This window comes from Antechinus flavipes, chromosome 1 (genome assembly GCF_016432865.1).
Source record: "Antechinus flavipes isolate AdamAnt ecotype Samford, QLD, Australia chromosome 1, AdamAnt_v2, whole genome shotgun sequence".
NCBI classification, from domain to species: Eukaryota; Metazoa; Chordata; class Mammalia; order Dasyuromorphia; family Dasyuridae; genus Antechinus; species Antechinus flavipes.
Window position 1 is genome coordinate 590,736,702 of NC_067398.1, and position 21,570 is coordinate 590,758,271.

Sequence of the window (21,570 nt, forward strand, 5' to 3'; positions counted from 1 at the left end):
CAGAAAGATAATTAGTAGAATAGCAATGGTAAAATTTGCACTAAATCCGATTCCAAATCTTCCCTACTCCATCCTACTGCCTCCACTATACCAATTTACATGGTCTCAGTATTTATGACTTCTTTTGAATAATTACTTAGCCAGTAGATTCATAAGGAAATCAGGAGTTGAAGGATCTGGTCTTAGCGGGGGTCCCATGACATGGTGGGCAGCATGATGCCATTCTTTATTCCAATAGTGAGTCCCATCTGTTCCAAGACTAGCAGCTATAGGTTCCCCAAAGACCACCTTTCCTGAAAAGTACAAAAGTTTCATCAGCACTTAAATATAGAGTATGCTATTCTTTCCCCTTGAGGAAAAAAGAAGGGGAAAGGGGATTAAAATCCATTCATGCATATACTTTCTGCATTTAACTACATTTGAGGAAGTACATTTCATAATATCAGAGATATTGAATTCTAATGGGTAACATCTTGGTAAATGTTATTATTCTTTTTCAGACAGGTTCTCCCTGGAGAAGAAGGGTGCTTATAAATTCAATGAGAACTCTCCTTTAAACATGAACAGCTAACAATAACAATAACAGCTAAACTATTCAACACTAGCAAAAAAAATATTATCCATTGATAATAAAATCTTAGCCATGGATGCATACTCAGACAGAGGTTTATGTCACATACAGATTCACACAAGAATTTTAGAAGTGAAAGAGATCTCAGCATCAAGCCTCCACCCGAAAGGCATCTGAAAGGAACAATATAGCAGGTAAGTGGTCATCCAGTACCTATTTGAAGGGGAGGGAAAGTTTACTACTTCTTGAGGCAGGCCATGTCCATTTTGGCCACTGTTTATTGTAAAAGGCATCAAGATAACTCAGTGGATAGAACACCAGTCCTTGAGTCAGGAAAACTCATCTTCTTGAATTCAAATCTTGCCTCAAACATTTATAGCTGTGTGATCCTGAACACATCACTTAACCTGTTTGCCTCAGTTTTCTCATTTGTAAAACAGTTTGGAGAAGGAAATGGCAAATCATTGCAGTATCATTGCCAAGAAAACCCTAACTGGGTCATGAAGATTCTGAAGCAACTGGAAAAACAACTGAACAACAACTGTAAAGAAGCTTTCCCTAGCATTTAACCTAAACTCTCTCCTCTGCAACTTCCATCTGTTTCTCCTGACTCTGCCTTCTGGGGCCAAACAAAACAAGTTTAAATCCCCTCTTCCATGTGTTAGCTCTTGAAATACATGAATACAAATATGTCCCCTTTGGATTTTCTCTTTAGCATGCTAAACATCCTCAATGTCTTTAGTCTATCCTTCAATGGCATTAACTAAAGTTCTCTTCTGGATACTCTACCATTCATTCTAACAGTGATTTAAAGTTTTGGTGCCCAGAGTGGAATATAATATTCCAGATGCAGCTATTATAGAAGGATCTTGCATGCTAGGTATGGTATGATAGGGAGGAAAAAAAAAAAAAAAAACAAATGACTGTAGTCAGATGCCCTGGGTTCAAATCCTGCCTCTGGTGTTTACTGTGTGACCAACCCACAGGTTAATCAAATCCTTTGACTATTTATCCTGAATTGCTAGCATTATTGACTGTCTATCTTGAATTGCTAGCAGTATTTGCACCTTAAAGTTTTCAAAGTACTTTCCAAATATTATTTCATGTGCATGATATTCTGGCAGGTGGATGCTATTGTTATCATTTTAGAAATGAAGAAATGGAGACTGTTAAAGGTTATGGCTTATCCAAGGTCACCCAACTGGTAAGTTTTTTCAAATTTTATTTATTTATGACAAAGCAATTGGGTCACACAGTATCTGAGGTCACATTTGAACTCAGGTCCTCTTGACTTCGGGGGTGGTACTCTATATCATCTAGCTGACTTATAGTAAATTGCCAAGACAGGATTTGAAGTAGGTTTACCTACTTCCAGATCTGGCGTTTTATCTACTATGCCATTTAACTTAGCTTCAGATTCCCCATCTACAAAATAGGGATGTTGGACTAAATAGGTCTGAGGTTCTTTCTAGCTCTGGAGCTATTATCCAATGACAATAACCTCTCTATCTTATCTCTTAAGGAAGTCAAGATTGCATTATATTTTTGACCATATGATACTACTGATTGCAATGCATGAAACCCCCCGATCATTTTCATACAAACTTCTGAGAGCATATAGAATGAAAGCTAATCACAGACATAAAAGTATAGATACAAAGTGAATTTTTATTTGAAATGCAGGCTCTACTTCTGGTTAGCATTCATGGTTATCCAGTGGATGATGGGCTAACAAACTACCACTGTGAACAAAGCTGGCCCTTTGTTTTTGGATGATTTCCTAGCTTAGATTTTTTTTTTAAATAAAGTTGTTAACTGACCCTTGCACTAAATCCTCTAAGCAGAAGTAGAATAAGGGTAATCTATGGGAAGACACTGGCTTGACTACTTGGTTTGCTCAAATGCCAGTTTTAATTAAAAGTAAGTGAAATCTGTGATTTTATCAGTATGGAGAACTATTAGTATGAGAACCCTCCACCAATGCACCATGTCAAACCCTTTATTTCTTAGTATGTAAGTCCAAGGAAGTTGCCTAAAGGTAGAGAAATCAAATAACTTTTATAATAAATGTTAATTGCTACTAATAAATGTTTATTGACTGAAATAATTTGGCTGAAATAAAAGGTAGGATTTGAAAAAGATTTCTCTTATGCCAACCTCTATATTCTATCCACTATCTCAAATTGTTTTGCTAATAGTAGCTAGCCAAAATTCCTAGATCACTGAAGTAAATGTAGCACTCTGGAGAGGAGAAAGCATATGGCTTCCAGCTGTCAAAATTGTTACTCATTTATGACAAATTCTTTTATGTCTTTGTGTCTGTTTCCTATTCTATGCAAAGAAAATGATACCATTGATATCTCTGTACTGTGTCTAAAAGGAAAGTGACCAAGAGGATAAGGAAACTGGAAATCATGTGATCTCTGAGGTCTCTTTAAAATCTGTGATTCACTGGTCTTTCTCTGGCTTGCTGAAAGAGGAGTCACCATTTTGAAAAATAGGTTTTGGTGCCTATTGTTTTTCAATCATTCTAAACTCACTATCTAGCTAAAATTAATAAATTCTGGATATAATCATCCTATCTCTTCCCCCCTGCCCCTAGAACTGAATACTTTACTGAAAAATAGTAGAGCCCCAAACAGCCAGTCTAATGACCATGTCTGACTATATATGAAACAACCTGCCTCCACAGTCACCTAGGAGTCTTGATTTTTAACTCACACTGAGGAGAAACATATTATTTACTTCATAGAATCACTTATTTGACAAGCATTTTTAAGCACTCCCTATGTGCCAAGCTTTATGATAAAAACCAGAGATGCAAAGAAAAGCTAAAAACAAAATAAGAAAACTAAAAAAGCAAAAAAAACTCCAGTTCCTTCTCTCAAGATGTATAATAGGAGAGAAAACATGAAAATATGAAGATATATATGATATGTAGCCAGAGCATGTGAAGATAATTTTAAAGTGGAAGGCATTAACAGCTGGAAGGACCAAGGTTTCCTACAAAAGGTAAGATGTGAATTGAGTCTTGAAAGAAGCCAGAGAACTTAAGAAGCAAAGGAGTAGAAGGAGAGCATTATAGGTATAAGGATAGCTAGTCCAAGGAATGAAGATAGGATATAGGATTCTTTTTTCCAGAATGGCAAGTTAATGTAGCTTGATTTACAGTGACTGGAGAAGAGAAAGGTATATACATATAAAAACTGAAAATGGAGGAAGGGGGCAGGTTATGAAGAATTTTAAATGCCAAATAGAGAAGTTCCATGTTTGATCACAGAAGTAAAAGGAAATCACTTGAGCTCTTTGAGCAGGGGGAAAGATGTGGTCAGATTAACACTTTAGAACAATCACCTTGACAGATGAGTAGAAGAGAATGGATTGAAATAGAGACTTGAAACTGGTATTTAATTTAATTTGAAAAGTATTTATTATAATAATCTAGGTGAGGATTAATGGGGATTTGAATTAGGATTGTGGTTATATGAATGGAGAGAAGGGAACATACATGGGAAATGTCATAAAAGTGAAAATGACAAAATGTGCCAATAGATTCTATTGTGGGATTCAGAATGACAACGTAATTGTGAGACTGGGTGATTAGAAGGATTGTAGTGCCCTCAACAATGTTAGGGAAATTAGGTAGAGGGAAGGATTTAAGGAAAAAAGATAATGAATTTAGTTTTGGACATATTGAGTTTAAGATGTCTTACAGATATCCAGTTTGAGATGTCTAATAGACATATGAGGCTAGAGGTCAGGGGAGAGTTTAGGACAGGAAAAATAGATTTGAGAATCATCTGCTTAGAGAAGATCATTGAATTCTTGGGAACAAATGAGATTAAGTAAAATAGTACAGAAAGAGAGGAAGTACTGGGCAGAAGCTTGGGGAACATCCACAGGTATTAGATAAAACTTAGATGAAGATCCAGCATAAGGAGATCAAGAAGTAGCAGTCAGACAAGAGAAGCAGGAGAAAACATTGTTATGAAAACCTAGAGAGAAAACAGTTTCAAGAAGAGAATGATTAACATTGTCAAAAGTTGCATAGAAATCAAGAAGGATGAAGGCTGTGAAAAGGCCATTAGATCTACAATTAGAGATCATTGGTAACTTTGAAGAGATACTTTTAGTAAAATGGTGAAATTCAGAAGGCAGACTACACAAATTTGACAAGAGTAAGAGGAAATAAAATGGAGACATTCATTGTAGATGGCTTTTTCAAGAAATTTAGACATGAAAAGAAGAAAGGACAATAACTAAGAGTGATGATTAGGTGAAGTGAGAGTATTTTTTTTAAAGATGGAGGCATGGGTGTGTTTGTAGGCAGCAAGGAGAGAATGTGGAAAGGATAGTTTTGGCAAATTTTAGGAGGGAAGACTGGGTGGAATAGGATCATTTGTGAATGTAGAGGGGTTTTTCATGGCAAGAAGAAAGGCTACTTTTTCATCTGAGACTAGAATGAAGGAGAAGATAGTGAGATAAAGAGGAGGGAGAAGAAAAGAAAGAGCTTTTTATAGATGTCAATTTTTAGCATGCTATGAAGTGAGGTCATTGGATGAGAAGATAGTAGGAGGGTGTTTGGTGGGAGACTTGTGGAAAAACTTGATTTGTAGCTGCTACTCTAAAAAATGGACTATTGAATCAATTAAGGAGGAATAGAATGTTTTCTAGCTTCATAGAAGGCAAAAGTACCATAAAGTTTTACACATAAATAGAAAAAAACACAGGCAAGTTGTGATGGATGAAAAAGAATCACCCTGGTGTGTCCTTGCTATTCCCCAAAACAGGAGATAAAATCGTCTCTCTCTATTTTTTAAAATAACTGCCCAATAACATGAGCAATGCAGAACTTAGTGACTTAATCTGCAATCACTTCCCAAATTGCTAACTCAGTACTTTCTAGGGTGCTTTGTCACAGAGGAAAGATACTTATCACATGTTCTATTCAATCACTTGTCCTATCAAGGTAATAGAAGACAGTAGTTCCAAAAGTTCTACCATTTTAATAACTATCAGCAAGAATTAAAAGGATCAGATCCTGCCAGTATTCTTTTGAGATCTGATGACAGGTAATTTTCTCAGTCATCCTTCTTTCCCCATCTTAGAATGTCTTAGGCCACTTTTCAGAATGTGCAGCCAACTATCACTTCCATGAGTTAATGCTGAGGACAGAGACGGTGAGAGGTGTGGAGGGAGGAATGAAACTGGCTGACAATTGTTCATTTAGTGAAAATGTCAACCTCCTTTCATCAAAACCTTCAGAAACACTAAACAACTGGGAAAATTTACTAGTTTTTTCTACTTAAAGTAGGAAATCTGATTGCTGAGGCCAAAAAGCTGTCAAGGGACCAAAAAACAAAACAAAACTAAACAAAAAACAGGCAAGAAAAAGGAGAAACAAAAGACTTCAATAATCCATAGATCAGACAATTAGACCCCATATAAATAACTAAAAATTGATTGGTTGCATATATAAAAGGATGTGGAATTCAGAGTGGTAAGTACTCCTGGTACTTTCTACTTTCTCTTCCTTGGCAAAGCTCAGGGCAAGACAACATGAGATTACGTAAAGAATGGTGGCTTTGGAGTCATAGAATCTGGGGTGACATCCTAATTTTGTCTCTTCTACCTGATTGATCACAAGCAAGTCATTTTGTTTTCTGAATTTCATTTTTATCATGTTGGTATAGATGAGGGGATTAGTCTGAGATATTGGTCTTTTCCAGTTCTAAATCTATGCTCCTTTGTATTTTTAATAGTTTCAATCCACTTCATGGTATCTATTGCTAGGTTTTAGCATTTTCCATTCTAGTGCTTATTTACTAGATAAAGCACTGGGATGATCAAACATGTTCTAATCCATTCTTACTGTATTTACAGAGAGGTAAATCAGACTCCCAACTAAGAAACTATCTCTATCAAGAAAGATCAGAATCTGCCTGAAAACCCAGAATCTTAGAGGGTGATTGTGGAACTGACAATTTAAGTGATTTCTCTAAGGTCACCCAGTCTGGATGTCAAAGACGATCATCCTGACTCCAAACCTTAAATCTTCAAGACCAACTCTCTATCTACTCATTATTTCTGTCTCATTGTATTATTTTCCTCATTACTCTAGCTATTCAAATGGTTTCAGCAACTCTTGAGAGATAGATTTTTATCAATAATCTCATCCCAGTACCTCAGCAAATATCACGGTTCTTTTAGAGCATTCTCTGCCTCTCTCTCTGTTGTCTGTGTCTCTCTCATCTCTTCTGTCTCTCACTGTGTGTGTCTCTATGTGTATATGTCTCTCTCTGTCTCTGTGTCTCTTTCTCTGTCTCCCTGTCTCTTTGTATCTCTGTCTCTGTGTCTCTGTGTCTCTTTCTCTTTTCTTTCTCTGTCTCTCTTCTCTTTCTCTCAGTCTCTCTCTTTCCCCCCTTCCCTCCTTTACCCCCTCACCCTCCAATCCCCTCAGCTCCCAACTACTCCCAACCATCAAGAGGGGAGAAAATCTGCAACAATTAAAAAGTTGTTCTTTTCTTTTTAAAAGCATTCTGAGAAGTACTCTTCTGAAGCTGTTTTGGTTCCAAGAGATATATTTATAAAAGACAGAGGGAAAAGATGTATGAAATATGTAGGTCTGACCCAAGGGGAAAAAACCTATAAGGAGAATGCTTAAAGATAGATTTTAAAAACATAACACTTTCATTTTTAAAAAATTAAAAGGCTAAGAAACAGTTAATTGCTTAAAATCCAGTAGCATAGTAAATTAGATGTGAAAGAAAGTTTGTGTTATGTAAGCTAAGCCTGAGAACCAAATCATCACTGAAGCAACACACACGTTGATTATATCCACAAAGTGAAAATCCTAAGAGTTAATTCACTTCACTTGGGTAAACAGTTTATTCCCAAAGCAATGACTGCCAGAGGGGAGAGAATACTACTGCAGAGGCCCACACCATGGCTGCTTGTCACCACTGCAATGTTCTCAAGAATATAAGAGAAATGGTTGCAAAGAGTTTGCCTGAAATGGAAGACTAAGGAAATTGAAAAGGTTTTTTTTTTTTCCCCACAGAGACAGAGAGCAGATACTACAATGCACATATATAGTATAATGGATTTAGCAGAAAGAATATTTGATAAGTTTAAATGAAAACTACAATACCTTAAAAGAATGAAGCATCATTTGAGTGGATAAAATTGATGGTTGTGTACAAAGTACTTAATAAATGTTTGTAGATTGAACTGAATAGCCCTATGAAAACATGTCAGAAGTTCATTATGAGAGGAAGAAAACCATAGTAAACATAGATCACACAGGGCAAAGAGCAGATTTCTAGAGAATATCCCCACTCTAGGACCTCAGTAACTGAAAGCAAGGGAATTTAATGAATCTATATAAATGCTAGTCACATTGAGAAGCATAGGGGAGGAATCAAAAGAAAGAGTCATACCGTTCCAGTATTTTAGTAGGAAAAGGAAAAGCAGGATAAGCATATTAGGCACAATTATTGCACAAAACAATTGTCAATTAGGTCACGCTCCCATTTGAATTTAAAGCCACAGGCCTTCCTAGAATTTGACTTCTAAAATGCATAAGATCAGGTCCACTGCCAAGACAAGACTTCCCTGGATTAATCTTCTATTGGTATCATAATTCTATCTTACTTAGCCACCTTTGAATTTAAGTACTAGGATCAGAGGTTAGTATTATTTAGGTGAAAGTCTTCTAAGAAGAATAATGGTGATATGGAAAGAATGCTGAATTTAAAGCCAGAGGCCCTGGATTCAAGTCCTGACTTTTTTTTTTTTTTTATTTACTGTGTGGCCTTGAGTCAAACAATCATTTAACACCCATAGGCTTCAGTTTACTAATCTGTAAAACCAGGGGATTTGACCAGATAACTTCCAGTGTTAGTGTAATCCTAAATCAATATTTGTGATTTTAGAATCATGAACTCAGAACTGAAAGAAGATTCAGTGGTTTCCCAGGATGATTAATAAAATTATCAATAAAATTTTCCTCTATAATGCCCTCAATTAGCATTCTATGCAGCTTTCACTTGAGGATTCAATCAGGGACAACCCACTGCCTACCAAGACAGCCCCCTTTCCACTTTTTAAATTGTTTGCTTTGGTTTGCTTATATCAACTCTCTAATAGTCTTTGACATGGGAAATAGATGAGATATGGTTCTTCTTGTGATTTCAGGGTCAAGCATAAAATAGAAAAATGCTATTTCCTGTCAGCCCCCCAAAGGGGTAAATTGAAGCAGTAGCATTTGATAGATTAGAGCCAGAAGTTTCATTCACATTTTCTTCTGTCTACCGCAGCTTAAAGTTAAAATAACAGAGTCCCAGCAAAAAGAAAGCGACCAGAATATCCTCTCAGACAAGGTTTTCTTAGCACCGCTGGCTGATTCCACCTTGAACTTATCTGGCTCTCCTTCCAAGGTTGCAAATAGACATTCAGCCACACACTCAGGCTGAGTAACCATTTACGTTAGACAAGGAGGAAAGAAAACCACTGACATTTATTTTATATCCTTTGTGCCTCTTAGGAGGGAAGATGAGTGGGTGAAAATCTTTGTGGGCTGACAAAGTTCTTGTTCTGATTTTTCAAGCTAAGCTGTTCATCCCTCTCTGAATGAGGAGACTATTCATAAATATGTATTATTGTGCCACAGATTCCAAGAGAATGTTAAGATGACCTGTCATCCAGGACAATGAATGTGGCCAAAATCAGATAATGTTTTGTCCAACATGCCTTTCTACAACATGTTCACATATCTAGCATTTAGTATTTATAAAATATTTTACTGTTTGCAAAAACAATAACCAAAAAATCTTTACATGGAGCATCTTATTTCATCTTCTCAACAACTATGTGAGGGAGGGAGAGAAAGGAGAAAAAAGCATATAGTAAGAACCTACTGTGTTCTAGGCACAATACTCAGCACTTTACAAATATTATCTCATTTGATCCTCACAGCAACCTTATGGAGGAGGGGTGTGTGCTATTTTTGCACCCATCATACAATTGAGATTACTGAGGCAACACAGCTAGGAAGTGTCAGAGTCCAAATTTGCAAATCAAGTTTTCCTGGTTTGTAGCCCAGAGTTCTATCCACTGAACTACCTAGATTATTCCATGGAAGGAAATGGAAGCTAGAAGAGATTAACTGATTTATCCAGGAGCACACAACTAGTAAATGTCTAAGAGAAGATTTGAACTGAAGTTTATCCTGGCTTTAAAGCTAGCTTTCTATCCACTGTGCTACAAAAAAAAAATGCTCTGTTGTGACTCTATAAGAGCCTCAAACCATTTTCAACCCTCTTCCTCTGCCCTTTTCAGATGCTTGGTCTGTTTTTGCTCAAAATTAACTGGAAATGGGATAAGTGATTGCCCCATAGCAAGTTCATTCAACTCAACAAATATCCATTAAACATCTAGTATGCTCAAAGCATAGGAAACAACAAGAAGCAAGATTGAGGAGGAAAATGAGGAGATAAATACTCTCACAACTGGGGACAATTATCAAAGGCTTCATGGAGTAAATGGTGCTTGAGTTGAGCCTTGAAACAAACTAAAGATCCTGAGAAGCAGAGGTAAGAATGGAGTCTAGAAAGAAAGGGGATGAGGGCAGAGAGAAGAGGGTTTGATGGTTTATGCACATGCACAGAGGGAGGATGGCATGCTGAATTTGGAGAACAGCTAGAACATAGAGTTCACGAAGGGAATTGTATGAACTAAGGCTATACAGATAAGGGATAATCAATCTATCTGTGGAAGGTCTTAAATATCCTGTTAAGAGGATTCCGTTTTTTTTTTTCTTTTCTATAAGCAATAGAAAACCATTGAAAAAATTTTAACAACAAAACGACATGTATATACCTAAACATTACAAAGAATATTTTGTCAGTCGATGTGGTACACAAACTGGAGGGGAAGAAATTGGACTTGGACTAGTCCAAGAAAGAAGTGATTGATAAGAGCAAGAAAGAAGTGATAAGATAGACAAAAATAGACTTTGTGTGAGTGGGCATGGGCATGAGCAGAGAGATTCTGAGGAAGTAGAATTGACTTGACAAGACTTAGCAACCAAATGGATAAGACTGAAGTAAGGGAGAACAAAGAGTCAAGGTAACTGAAGTTATGAACCTGTTTGAGTGAGGTTGATGATAACCTCAACAACAACAACAAAAAATAGGGAAATTTGGAGAAGCTATAGGCCTGCTCCTGTTATTTCCAATATCATAGTTAGATTGCATTATTTGTAGTATAAGAATACTTTCTTTAAAATATTTTGTATGCTCCCTTTACAAACCCTGCCACAATGTTGCTTCTAAGTCAAACATTATTCTGACTCAGCACCAACTGACCAACTATAGCTACTTTATATTTGGGGGAAGATTTCTAGTGGTCCATATTTAGGTTTAATAACTTTTCTACTTCTGTCCTATATTCTAAATTTTTTCCTTGGATTTCTATTATACTCTGAATGGAATTTTGTCCCAAGGGAGGAAGGAAAAAAAAAAAGATCAAGAAACTGCTTCCTGACAGCATTGTCAAAACCTCAGCTTGCTGGTGGGTTAAGTCTGGACATTTCTGCTGATTTTACTGTTTCTTAAATGATATTCTGACATTGTGGACTTGACAGAGGATGGTATATAGTACATGACTTGCAAAGGTAAGTAATTATAGAATGACTAATTCTATAATGCTGGCAACAGAGCCATCTGGTGGAAAAATTCTAACTTATCATTTAAAAAACCAAACCCTGAAAAAAGGGACTCTCCTTAATCCATTAAAGATCTGAAAATATTAAGTGCTGCTGCCAGGAACATAGTGATATGTATTGTTTATAGAAAGGCATCATTGTCCCCTGTGTATGGTATGATGCATACCCTTTAAACAAGACACTGGTACAATGAGATGAAGAATGGGAAATTCCTTTGTTTGGGTTTGTTTCAATAAAATAGAAGCTAATATTTTACTTTAAAAAACTTCCTAAAATTGATTTTTTTTACCCTACCTTACTGGGGAAAAAGAAAAGGAAAACAAAATTCTTACAGCACACATGTATATAGTTAAGCAAAGCAAATTTCCTCTTTGGCCATGTCTAAAATTGTATGACTCATTCAATGCTCCAGAGCTATCAGTTCTCTGTTAGGAGATGAATATTCTATGTACTTTGGAAGCAACAGATCCTAATTTTGACAATAATTATTACCATTCTCTGGCTCCCTCAGGTTTGGCTCTGGCATGGAGGTGAGCCTGCTTCTCAAACAGGTCCAAACTCTAGCAACTCTACAGCTGCAAGGTCCAAACTCCAGCAGAGATCAAAAGCTCTGGACTGGAAGCAGGTGTCCTGAGTTTGAATCTTCTTCAGTTACTTACTATATGTATGTCTTTGGACATATTACTTTGTTTCAATATGTGTAAAATAGATATTAGCACCCACGCTGACAGGGCTTTCATGAGAAAGAAATGAGTCAACATATGTAAAATGTTCTGCAAATGTTAAATTGTTGTAATGTTAGCTATTATTGTTATTGTTATTATTCATGAGGGATCACCAGCTCAAAGGCATGAGAGAATCTAGGTTCACTGAGATAAGGAATTGTTTTATTTTTTGTGATGATAGCCTCAACATCCAGCAGAATGTCTGACACATAGTAACACTTATGGCACATAGTAAACACTTAATAAATGCTTTTTGATGATATAATTGATAGGGGGAACAGGCATAAAGAACAAAAAGAAAGTCAATTTGGCTGAACAATGAAGTGCAGAAGAGGTAAATTTGGATAATTAAGAGGTAGTGAAAGGCTTTAAAGGACAAACATTTAAAGCCATAGGAATGTTCAAAAAGATCTGGGTCACCACTGATCCCAATGGGGACTATAATCAACAACAGTGAAGGAACTACTTTTTCTGACAAATTAATGTTGTTCTCAACCCCTCATTCACCCTATATAGCTAATCAATCACAACTGCCACACTGGTCACTTTCACTCCCCTCAGAGCACATCACTCTAGTCCAAGCCCTCACCATTCTTACCTAGATTATTGCCATATTTTTTTTCTAATTAATTAGTCTCCTTGCTGCATGTTGTTTTCTACTTCAATCTCTAGACCTGCCAAAGTAATTTTCCTAAGGCATAGCTTTAATCAACTTTTTCCCTTCTTAGTAAGTATCCTAAGCCTAGGATCAAATAAAACTCCTCTGTTTGACATTAAAAGTTCTTCACAGGGGCAACCAGATAGCTCAGAAGATAGAGCATCAGCCCTGGAGTCAAGAGAAACTGAGTTCAAATCTACCCTTAGACATTTAACATTTACTAGCTGTATGACCCCAATTACCTCACATATACACACATCCATACTTATACAAAAAAGAAAAAAAATTCTCTTCCATCTATAATGGATTTAGTATAGTATACACCTATTTATATACATTTAGTCTCCCCCATTAGAGTATAAACTTCCTGAAGATAGGAAGTCTTTTCAGTTTTTCATTGTAGTCCCAGAACTTAGCACAGTGCCTAGAACAAAGTAAGTGCTTTAAAAATGTTTGTAAATCAATTGCTAATAATTTGGCCTTTGGCATATTATTTAATCTCTTTTAAGCCTCACTTTCTGATTTGTGCAATAGGAATAAGTTTGGTATACTTAGTCCATGAGGCTATTGAAAGGACCAATAAGATGATTAATTTCAATGTTTCACAAGTCTTAAAGTGGTATTCCAACATCAACTTTAAAGCATATTGACTGAATCTGAAATTCATTTTGAATTGAAATTTGAATTTGAAATAAAATGGTACCTTCTCTCCTCGCATCAGCTATTATCTTAGCTGAAGACTTGCTCATCACATGTACAACATAGAGTGGACAGTTTACAGCATTAGCTATAGTGATGGCTCTCAGAGTGGCTTCTGCCTCTACAGCTTCTGGACGACACAGCTCGTGGCCCTCAGGACCTGTTATTCCCAAAGCCAACATCTTCTTTGCCCCCTGAAAATTGACCGATAAAAATGCATACACATATAAAACCAAATGCACTTAAGATACCAACGCATTAAATAAATTGAGTAAAAATCAATTGTTCCCATTACCTGGGTGTTATACAAGAGAGAAAGAGAAAGAAAAGAAATGTCTTTTCACTAATTTATAGTTAAACTACTTGGCTTGATCAACTGAAAAAAAATTCTAATGAGAATTAATGCTAATTAGGTTCTTTATAGAAAACCTAGTCAAAATTAGTAATAAAAAGTTAATAAGGATAAAATATTCAGGATCATTATTGATTCAGAATGAGCAATGCTAACATTATCTCTATCCTAATAGATATTCATCTTTTAAGAGTCTCATGATCAGTGTATTAAGGAAAAGTTTCCATAGTGCAGCAGTTAGACATCCAACATAAGTCCTGAGAAAAAAAAAATTGAGTTGACTCCAGGTTATGTCCTGTCTGAAATTTAAGTACAATTTTAATCCTAATTACATAAAAGATAGGTTTTAGTGAAAAATCTGATATTGGAGTTAGGAAAAATTAACTCCCACCTTGCAATAAATAGGAACAATATCTACCAAGGTTTCTTCCTTTCCCTATAATATGGATTAGGCTAATTTTTCCTTAAAAGGAAACAAACTGTCCATGGGACTTAATTAGCCATGGAAGGAGACCAAATATCAAGTTTCATGTTCTTTAATATAGCTTCCTAGTTGATATAGTTTCCTAGTAGTCTCTAACTATATTGACAGATGAGCAGCTAGATGTTTCTGAGGGTAAGGGGCCTGGCCTGGACTCATCTTCCTGAGTTCAAATCTGGTTTCAGAAATTTACTAATTATGTAATCCTGGGCAAATCACTTAACTCTGTTTACCTCAGTTTACTCAAAAATGAGATGGAGAAGGAAATGCAAACAACTCAAGTTTCTTTAGCAAAAAAAACCACAAATGGGAACAATCACACATGATTGAAAATGACTGAACACAATCATATTTGCTGGGACTTCCTAATCACCTAAGAATATTAAAAGGTCCATCAAAACATTGTCAGAGACCTTCTGACTTGGCAAATATCTTAAGAATTACCACAACTTGCCTTATCTGGTGACAATATGCATTGTTGGATCTTAAAAGTAAAGACCACTAGATATGCACTGGATTCTTGTATACTTAATTATAAAGTATATACATGGTGTATAGTAGATAGAAAGCTGGCTTCAGAATGAAGAAGTCCTGCCTCTGATATATATATACATATACATATATATATATAATAGGCCTTTTCTTCCCTACATAAGTAATTTTAGTATTAATTTAGTATTTTAGAAATTCCTTCTCTTCATATTTAAGTTTCCTGGACACTTGCAATTTTATTTTTTTAATTTATAACTGAAATTGCTATATTTAACCAATAGATGTCTTGAAATTTGAAACGGCAAAAATGACATGAAAAGTTTGAAATATTTGTTAGTGTTGTTTTTCCTGATAGTGAGTTATGATTTCTCTCAATCAACAAAAAATTTCTTTATTCAGAAATTCTTGTATTATTTTCTGTAATCTTGGGGATTCTTTTTCTGTTTTTACTTTTTTATTTTCTTCTGGGAGGCCTATAATTCTTAAGTTCTTCAATGTCAGTTTTGACTTGTACACTGTAAAATTCATGCTTTTTAAAAAAGCTATTGCCTTTTGCTTTCCTTTTACCAATATTTCTTCTGCTTCAGTAATTTCATATTCCAAATCTTTTTCCCCCCTCAGTCCTCTCTCTTTTTCTCTCTCTCTCTGATCTACCAATTCTTTAGGGAGATCCTTCATCATGTATCCAATTTTTCCTATTCTATTATTCATGTTTTTAAAATCATGTTTTGAAAAAAGGACTCAAAAGTGCAAAAATGTTTGCAGCATCTCTTTTTGTATAGCAAAGAATTGGAAAATGAATAGATGACCATCAATTGAGGAATGGTTGAACAAGTTGTGATATATGAAGATAATGGAATATTATTATTCTATTAAAAAAAAACTTGAACAAGCTGATTTTAGAAAGGCCTGAAAAATTTTACATCAACTGATGCTGAACAAAGCAAGCAGAACCAGAAATACATTGTACACAATAGCAACAAGAATGTGCAATGATCAACTATAAAAGACTTAGTTCTTGGGAACTGAATGGATGCCTATCAATTGAAGAATGGCTGAATAAATTATGCTATATGAATGTTATGGAATACTATTGTCCTGTAAAAAATGATCAGCAGGATGATTTCAGAAAGGCTTGGAGAGACTTACATGAATTGATGCTAAGTGAAATGAGCAGAATCAGGAGATCATTATACACGGCAACAAGAAGATTATAAAATGATCAACTCTGATGCACATATCTCTCTTCAACAATGAGATGATTCAAATCAGTTCCAATTATTTAGTAATGAAGAAAACCATCTATACCCAGAGAGAGGACTGTGGGAATTGAGTATGGTTCACAACATAGCATTTTTTATTGTTTTTTTGTTGTTTTTTGCTTGCATTTTATTTTGCTTCTCTCTCTCTTTTTTTATTGGTTTGATTTGATTTTTCTTGTGCAGCATGATAATTGTATAAATATGTATGCATGTATTGGATTTAAGATATATTTCTACCATGTTTAACATGTATTAGACTACTTGCCATCTAGGGGAGGACATGAGGGAAGGGGAGGAAAATTGGAAAACAAGGTTTTGCAAGGGCTAATGTTGAAGAATTGTCCACACATAAGTTTTGAAAAATAAAAAGCTTTAATAAATAAAATAAAATAAAATTTATGTAAGTGTAGTAGAGCAAGAAACCACCGAGGGAAAGATAGGACTACAGTCTTTCATTTTCTTTTTGTAAACCTAGCCATCAGTGATGTTATATGTTTTTTGGGAAATGAATATTTTGTCTAATTAATTTAATTCTGAAATTTAATAAATTGGAATCATAAAAAAAATTAGTTCTTCTCATTGATTCAGTACTCCAAAACAATCCCAAAAGACATTGGACAGAAAATGCCACTTGCATCCAGAAAAAGAACTCTAAGGAGACTGAATGCAAATCAACACATGCTATGTTCACTTCTTTTTCCATTTTTATCTCTCCCATAGTTTTTCCCTTTTGCTCTCTCCCAACATGATTCATAAAGTAAAGTGTATTAAAAATAAAAAATTTACTAGAAAAAAATAAAATAAAATAAAAAATAAATAAAATCTCTTTTGAGAAATCATATTTCTACCTAAAATCATTCCTGAATTCATGTTAAGATTTTTTGCTTCTTTTTAAAAAATTATCTTGAGTTTATTACTATTGTTCCATAGTCTCTTAGTAATCCTCAAGATTACATTTTTCCTTGGAGCTATCTTGATTTATTTTCCTCCATCCTATGTTAAAAGATCCCTTTGAAACTTTATTAAAGCTTCCATTATTGGTATCCCATCTGCTTCTTTATTTCTTATTTACTAGGCTTTTATTCAGGTTTCCTATATCAACATTTTGGTATTTCTCTGGTATTCACCATTATTTGCTCTTAAGAATCGTGGTCACTTTTTGCTCCTTCTCTCTTCCACTACTGCACAGCTTGCTGAGACTGGTTTGACTGAGACCCCTCAGTCTCCTCACTTTAGAATTTCTGGAATTGAATAGGTCGAGGTTCTTGTCTTGGATACATTTTGGGGAAAAGAGAGAATGATCCCTAGCTGAATTTTCAGTCCCTTTTCCCTCATACTCAAAGCTTGTTTTCTTTTAGTTTCAGGCTCACAGCACTGCATTCATTTTTCATCCTTTCTAAATCTTTTCTTCCCCTCCTCCAGTCTGTTCTTTTCTCTTTTCTTTCTCATGGATAGATAATGCAGTATTTTCTGTCTTTAGTGAGGACAGATGAGTTTAAGCATAAGTAGTATCATAGGGTCCCAATAGCTTGACCTTGAGTCCACAGGCCTGCAAGACTATTTGTAACATATATGGCCCATGGAATCATTTGGGGATGTAGATGCTAAATGAGACCTGTTTGTCTTAAGTTCTCCAGTGTTAATTATGGAGGTTTTTACTTTCTGGGTTTCTATCTTCTTAACCTGTGGATTCAGTCATGGATATTCCTTAAGAGATACACATCTAATAATGTGATTAACAACTCTGTAAGATAAGTAATGCTTAGAAACTTAAGCTCATTAAGCAGTTTACCCACTGACTTAGCACTTGAACTCTGGTCTCTCCTCACCATAAGCTCATTTTCTTCTCTCTAAAACAAGGGTTCTCAACTTTGTATCATGGGTATCTTTGGCAACCTGATGAAGTTTATGGATCCTTTCTCAAAATAGTGTTATTAAATGTATAAAATAAAATGCATAGGATTACAAAGGAAACCTATTATATTGAAATACTTATAAATGTTTTTTTAAAAATTCCATAGACTCAAAGAACACTTTAAGGTTAAAATGAGGATTCTAAAGTTATAAAACTCATGAAAGTAATGTGGAATTTCTGAAGTAATATGAAATTACATATAAGAATATATATATTATAATATAAGAATATAGGAAATAGAATTCTCCATTCTCCAGAATACATTTTATGATTTAGTTTTACCAAGAACAAGTCCATTGCTTCAATCAACCCACACTCAGGCTCTCAGATTGCATGGCTGTTTTCCCAGATGCTGGGATTCTGCACTAGCATTCTGAATGGTTCAAAACAAGAAGTACTAAAAAATGTAATGAGGATTATTAATATTTTTATAATAAGAAAGGCCTGCGATGTAATAATGGCTTACTATAAAGAAGGAAGTATTTATTTTAACTCTAAGAAGCTCTAAATAAACAGAAGGTAAAAGTGACCAATGCTCACAAATCATATTTCCAGTTAAAGCACAGAGAACTATGTTCTGGATTTCCTTCTTACCTGAAGCATTAAATGAGTTTACTAATTTAAGCTTTCAGTTTTGGCACCAAGTAGGCCACTTGTCTTCCCTCACAGCTGTAGGCACTTTTATGTCTGCAGATTTGAAATGCACACACTCACCTCAGCAATCAAGTCTCCATTCTCAGCGTGGACTTGAGCAATTGCTCCAATTTCCTTGCACTGAGAAAAAGCTGCATAAAGCTCTTCATCTCTAACCATGTACAGGTCTTTATAAGCCATAAACATCTTGAAAGAGTTAATCCCTTTATTTTGTGTTAGAATTTTCATTTCTTCTTTGACCTGAAAGGGAACAAATAGGATGGTTCTTGAACCCAAATAATAGTCATCACTCCCCAAAACTGGGTACCAAAGAAAGGAAACAGACAGGACCTAGACTTGAGGAAAATCTTAAAAAGAGGCAATTCTCTCTGTCAATTCAAGGAGGCACTTTCTTTGCCATTTAGAGTCTTAGAACCAAATTCCTATCCTACTGCCATGACACTTTCAGGTAGCAAGTCTCCTCCCTTTTTTTTCTGAGGCAATTGGGTTAAGTGATATGCCTACGGTCACACAGGAAGTGTTAAGTGTCTGAGACCAGATTTGAACTCAGGTCCTCCTGACTTCAGGGCTGGTGCTAGTCTCCCCCTTTCTTACTCAGGTCACTCAATCATCCCTCATAATCCCACCTCGATTTTTGTTTACCACAATTTAAGAGGTTTTTGTATTTGCTTTGAGTTTAGTCTTTGTTGCCTTTTTTATAGTCCTCTGTTTATCTTAGGTTCATTTTCTGGCCTTCTTATCTTAAGTTCTGATACTGCTGCATTCCGGATTTAATTCCCAGCTCTGCTACTTAATACTTGTGTGAAACTTGGGCTAGTCATTAACCTTTTAATACAAGTGGTATTTTAATCCAAACTTCATTATCTTCATCTGTAAAATGAAGGGTTTGAAGTAAATTATCTCTAAGGTCTCTTCTAGATCATAATCTATAACCTTAGGATGCTTAATGATAAACATCAAGAGTCAGAAAGTATGACTGCCATTGGTAAAATTTTTAAAAACTGAAATTCTGCCATGTGCTTTTGAGCAACTATAATGTTCATTGCCTTCAGAACTGCAGTAATACTAATCAATGAGAGGAGGACTATGGAATATTTTAAAGCCTGAAAATCTAACAATTTTTAAAATCTATTTGTAAGCTCAAATGAATATATATTCATTTCATATTACAACAATACAGTTTATAGATAAAGTATCTTTCCTCCATATGTATTATTTATTAAGCATCTATAAAATACATGAAAATGTCTTAGATCTTTTCCCTCAGGGCTCATATTATATATTTCATGTATTGTCATAAACACTCACAATACCTTGGTGAGAGACAATCAAAGAAATAAAGTTAGACAGAAATGTATGAGGTCACTCATACTAATCCCCTGCTTCTGGCAAAGTTTTCTGGGAAGGGATCCCTGGTAAGAGATCCTTGATCATCAAGATCAATATAAGAGCATCTGATCAGTATTAGGGTATCTTGCTGAGCAACAGAGAAAAAATTTCAAAGATAAATGAAACAATCCATTTTCTGGTTTTGCTTTTAACTAGCAAGTTGTTCAACCAGTTTTAGAAAATTAAAACTGGTGAACATACTGGAGACCTCATACTATATTATCTTTCCCCACACCTCCAAATAAATAAATAATTGAAATGAAGGACTGCCCATTATTGAGAATCAGAGTCTTAAAGGCAATATATAATTGCCTTCTACTAGAACATAAAATGTCTGTACAATAATTTTTAAGACATGAAATACAGAATTGCATTCTACTAAGATTGTTCAGGGAATTTGGAATCAGCAGAACATGAAATGATCCAGATTTGGTGCAGAACAGAGATAATCACTGCCTATTTTGTGATTAGGTAATATGAGATTTCACTTAATCAAGACTTTGATTTTCTGCCTCGGGAAGCAAGAATGACAGAATCTTATATAATCTGTGTTTGAGCACAACTTATTTTGCATTGCCTGTTTTGTTTTTGGTGTTTTTTTTTTTTATGGTGTTCAAATTTATTGAGTGGGTGCTATTTTTAAAATGCTCACTGAGCCAGAATACCTGAAGAAGAAGAATAGGAGTAAAGACAGGAAGGGGATGGGGAGGCTTTCTCAAGGAGGCCAGAAGGATTGGAACTGAAGCAGTCTTACAGATGGGAACAATGAAATAAAAGAATAGTTAAATTTCCAATAGGGTATATGGTAGCTGTGCCCAAGGAAAGAAAATCCACAGCTGCCTATTATAGTACCTTCTGGGCTACAAGATTTTCCTGATATAGGTCATGGGTACAGAGGAGATGTCATTGAAATTGGTCTTGGCTATTTCTCATCCTCTCCTCCTTCTAATATAGAATCACAGATTTAAATCTGCAAGGGACTTCAGAGGTCATCTTGTCTAACTTCTCATTTTACAGATGAGGAAATTGAGGTCCAAAGAGATTAGAAGTTTTATCTAAAGTCATAGATAAGAGCCTCATCTGGATTCATACTTGAGACCTGTAGAGGAAAGAGGTAAAGATCTTAAGGAGAAGAAAGAGTGTTTGGACTCAAACTTAAGGAGACAGAGAAAGTGACAGATTTTATGATATATGTGAAAATGAACTACTTTAAAAATCAACTGAAAAGGGGGCAGTTAGGTGGCACAGTGGAAAGAGCACCAGCCCTGAAGTCAGGAGGACCTGAGTTCAAATTTGAGCTCAAATACTTAACACTTCCTAGCTGTGTGACCCTGGGCAAGTCAAGTAACTTGCCCAATTGCCCCAATTGCCTGGGGGGTGGGGGAGAAGGAAATCAGCTGAAAAAGACTGAAAAGGGAAAAGAGAGAGAACAAAATGGATCTAACTTGTGTATGAAGGAAGAAAAAAGGAACAAGATAAATGGAAAAATAACCACTGAATATTAGCGTCAAAAGACAGATAGGAGGCCCTTTCTGAAAAAGGATCATCTATAAAGGAAGCAGTTAGTTTTTTCTCCAAGAAATGATGTTGTGGATCTGAGGGGCTATTTGGTAGGACATCATCTAGTAAAGGCTGTGTGACTGGAA

The 21,570-nt window shown here is 35.4% G+C and overlaps 1 protein-coding gene across 1 annotated transcript in view; it reads right to left on the minus strand.

The window, feature by feature from the left end:
* The window catches only part of DPYS (dihydropyrimidinase), a 115,502-nt gene that overhangs the window by 63,721 nt on the left and 30,211 nt on the right, over positions 1 to 21,570 (minus strand). The window contains exons 3-5 of the mRNA XM_051970968.1: positions 18,596 to 18,775; positions 13,384 to 13,573; positions 137 to 293 (exon numbers count right to left, since the gene is read on the minus strand). Of these exons, the coding sequence (XP_051826928.1) occupies positions 137 to 293; positions 13,384 to 13,573; positions 18,596 to 18,775 (527 nt within the window). The remainder of the gene's footprint in view (positions 1 to 136; positions 294 to 13,383; positions 13,574 to 18,595; positions 18,776 to 21,570) is intronic.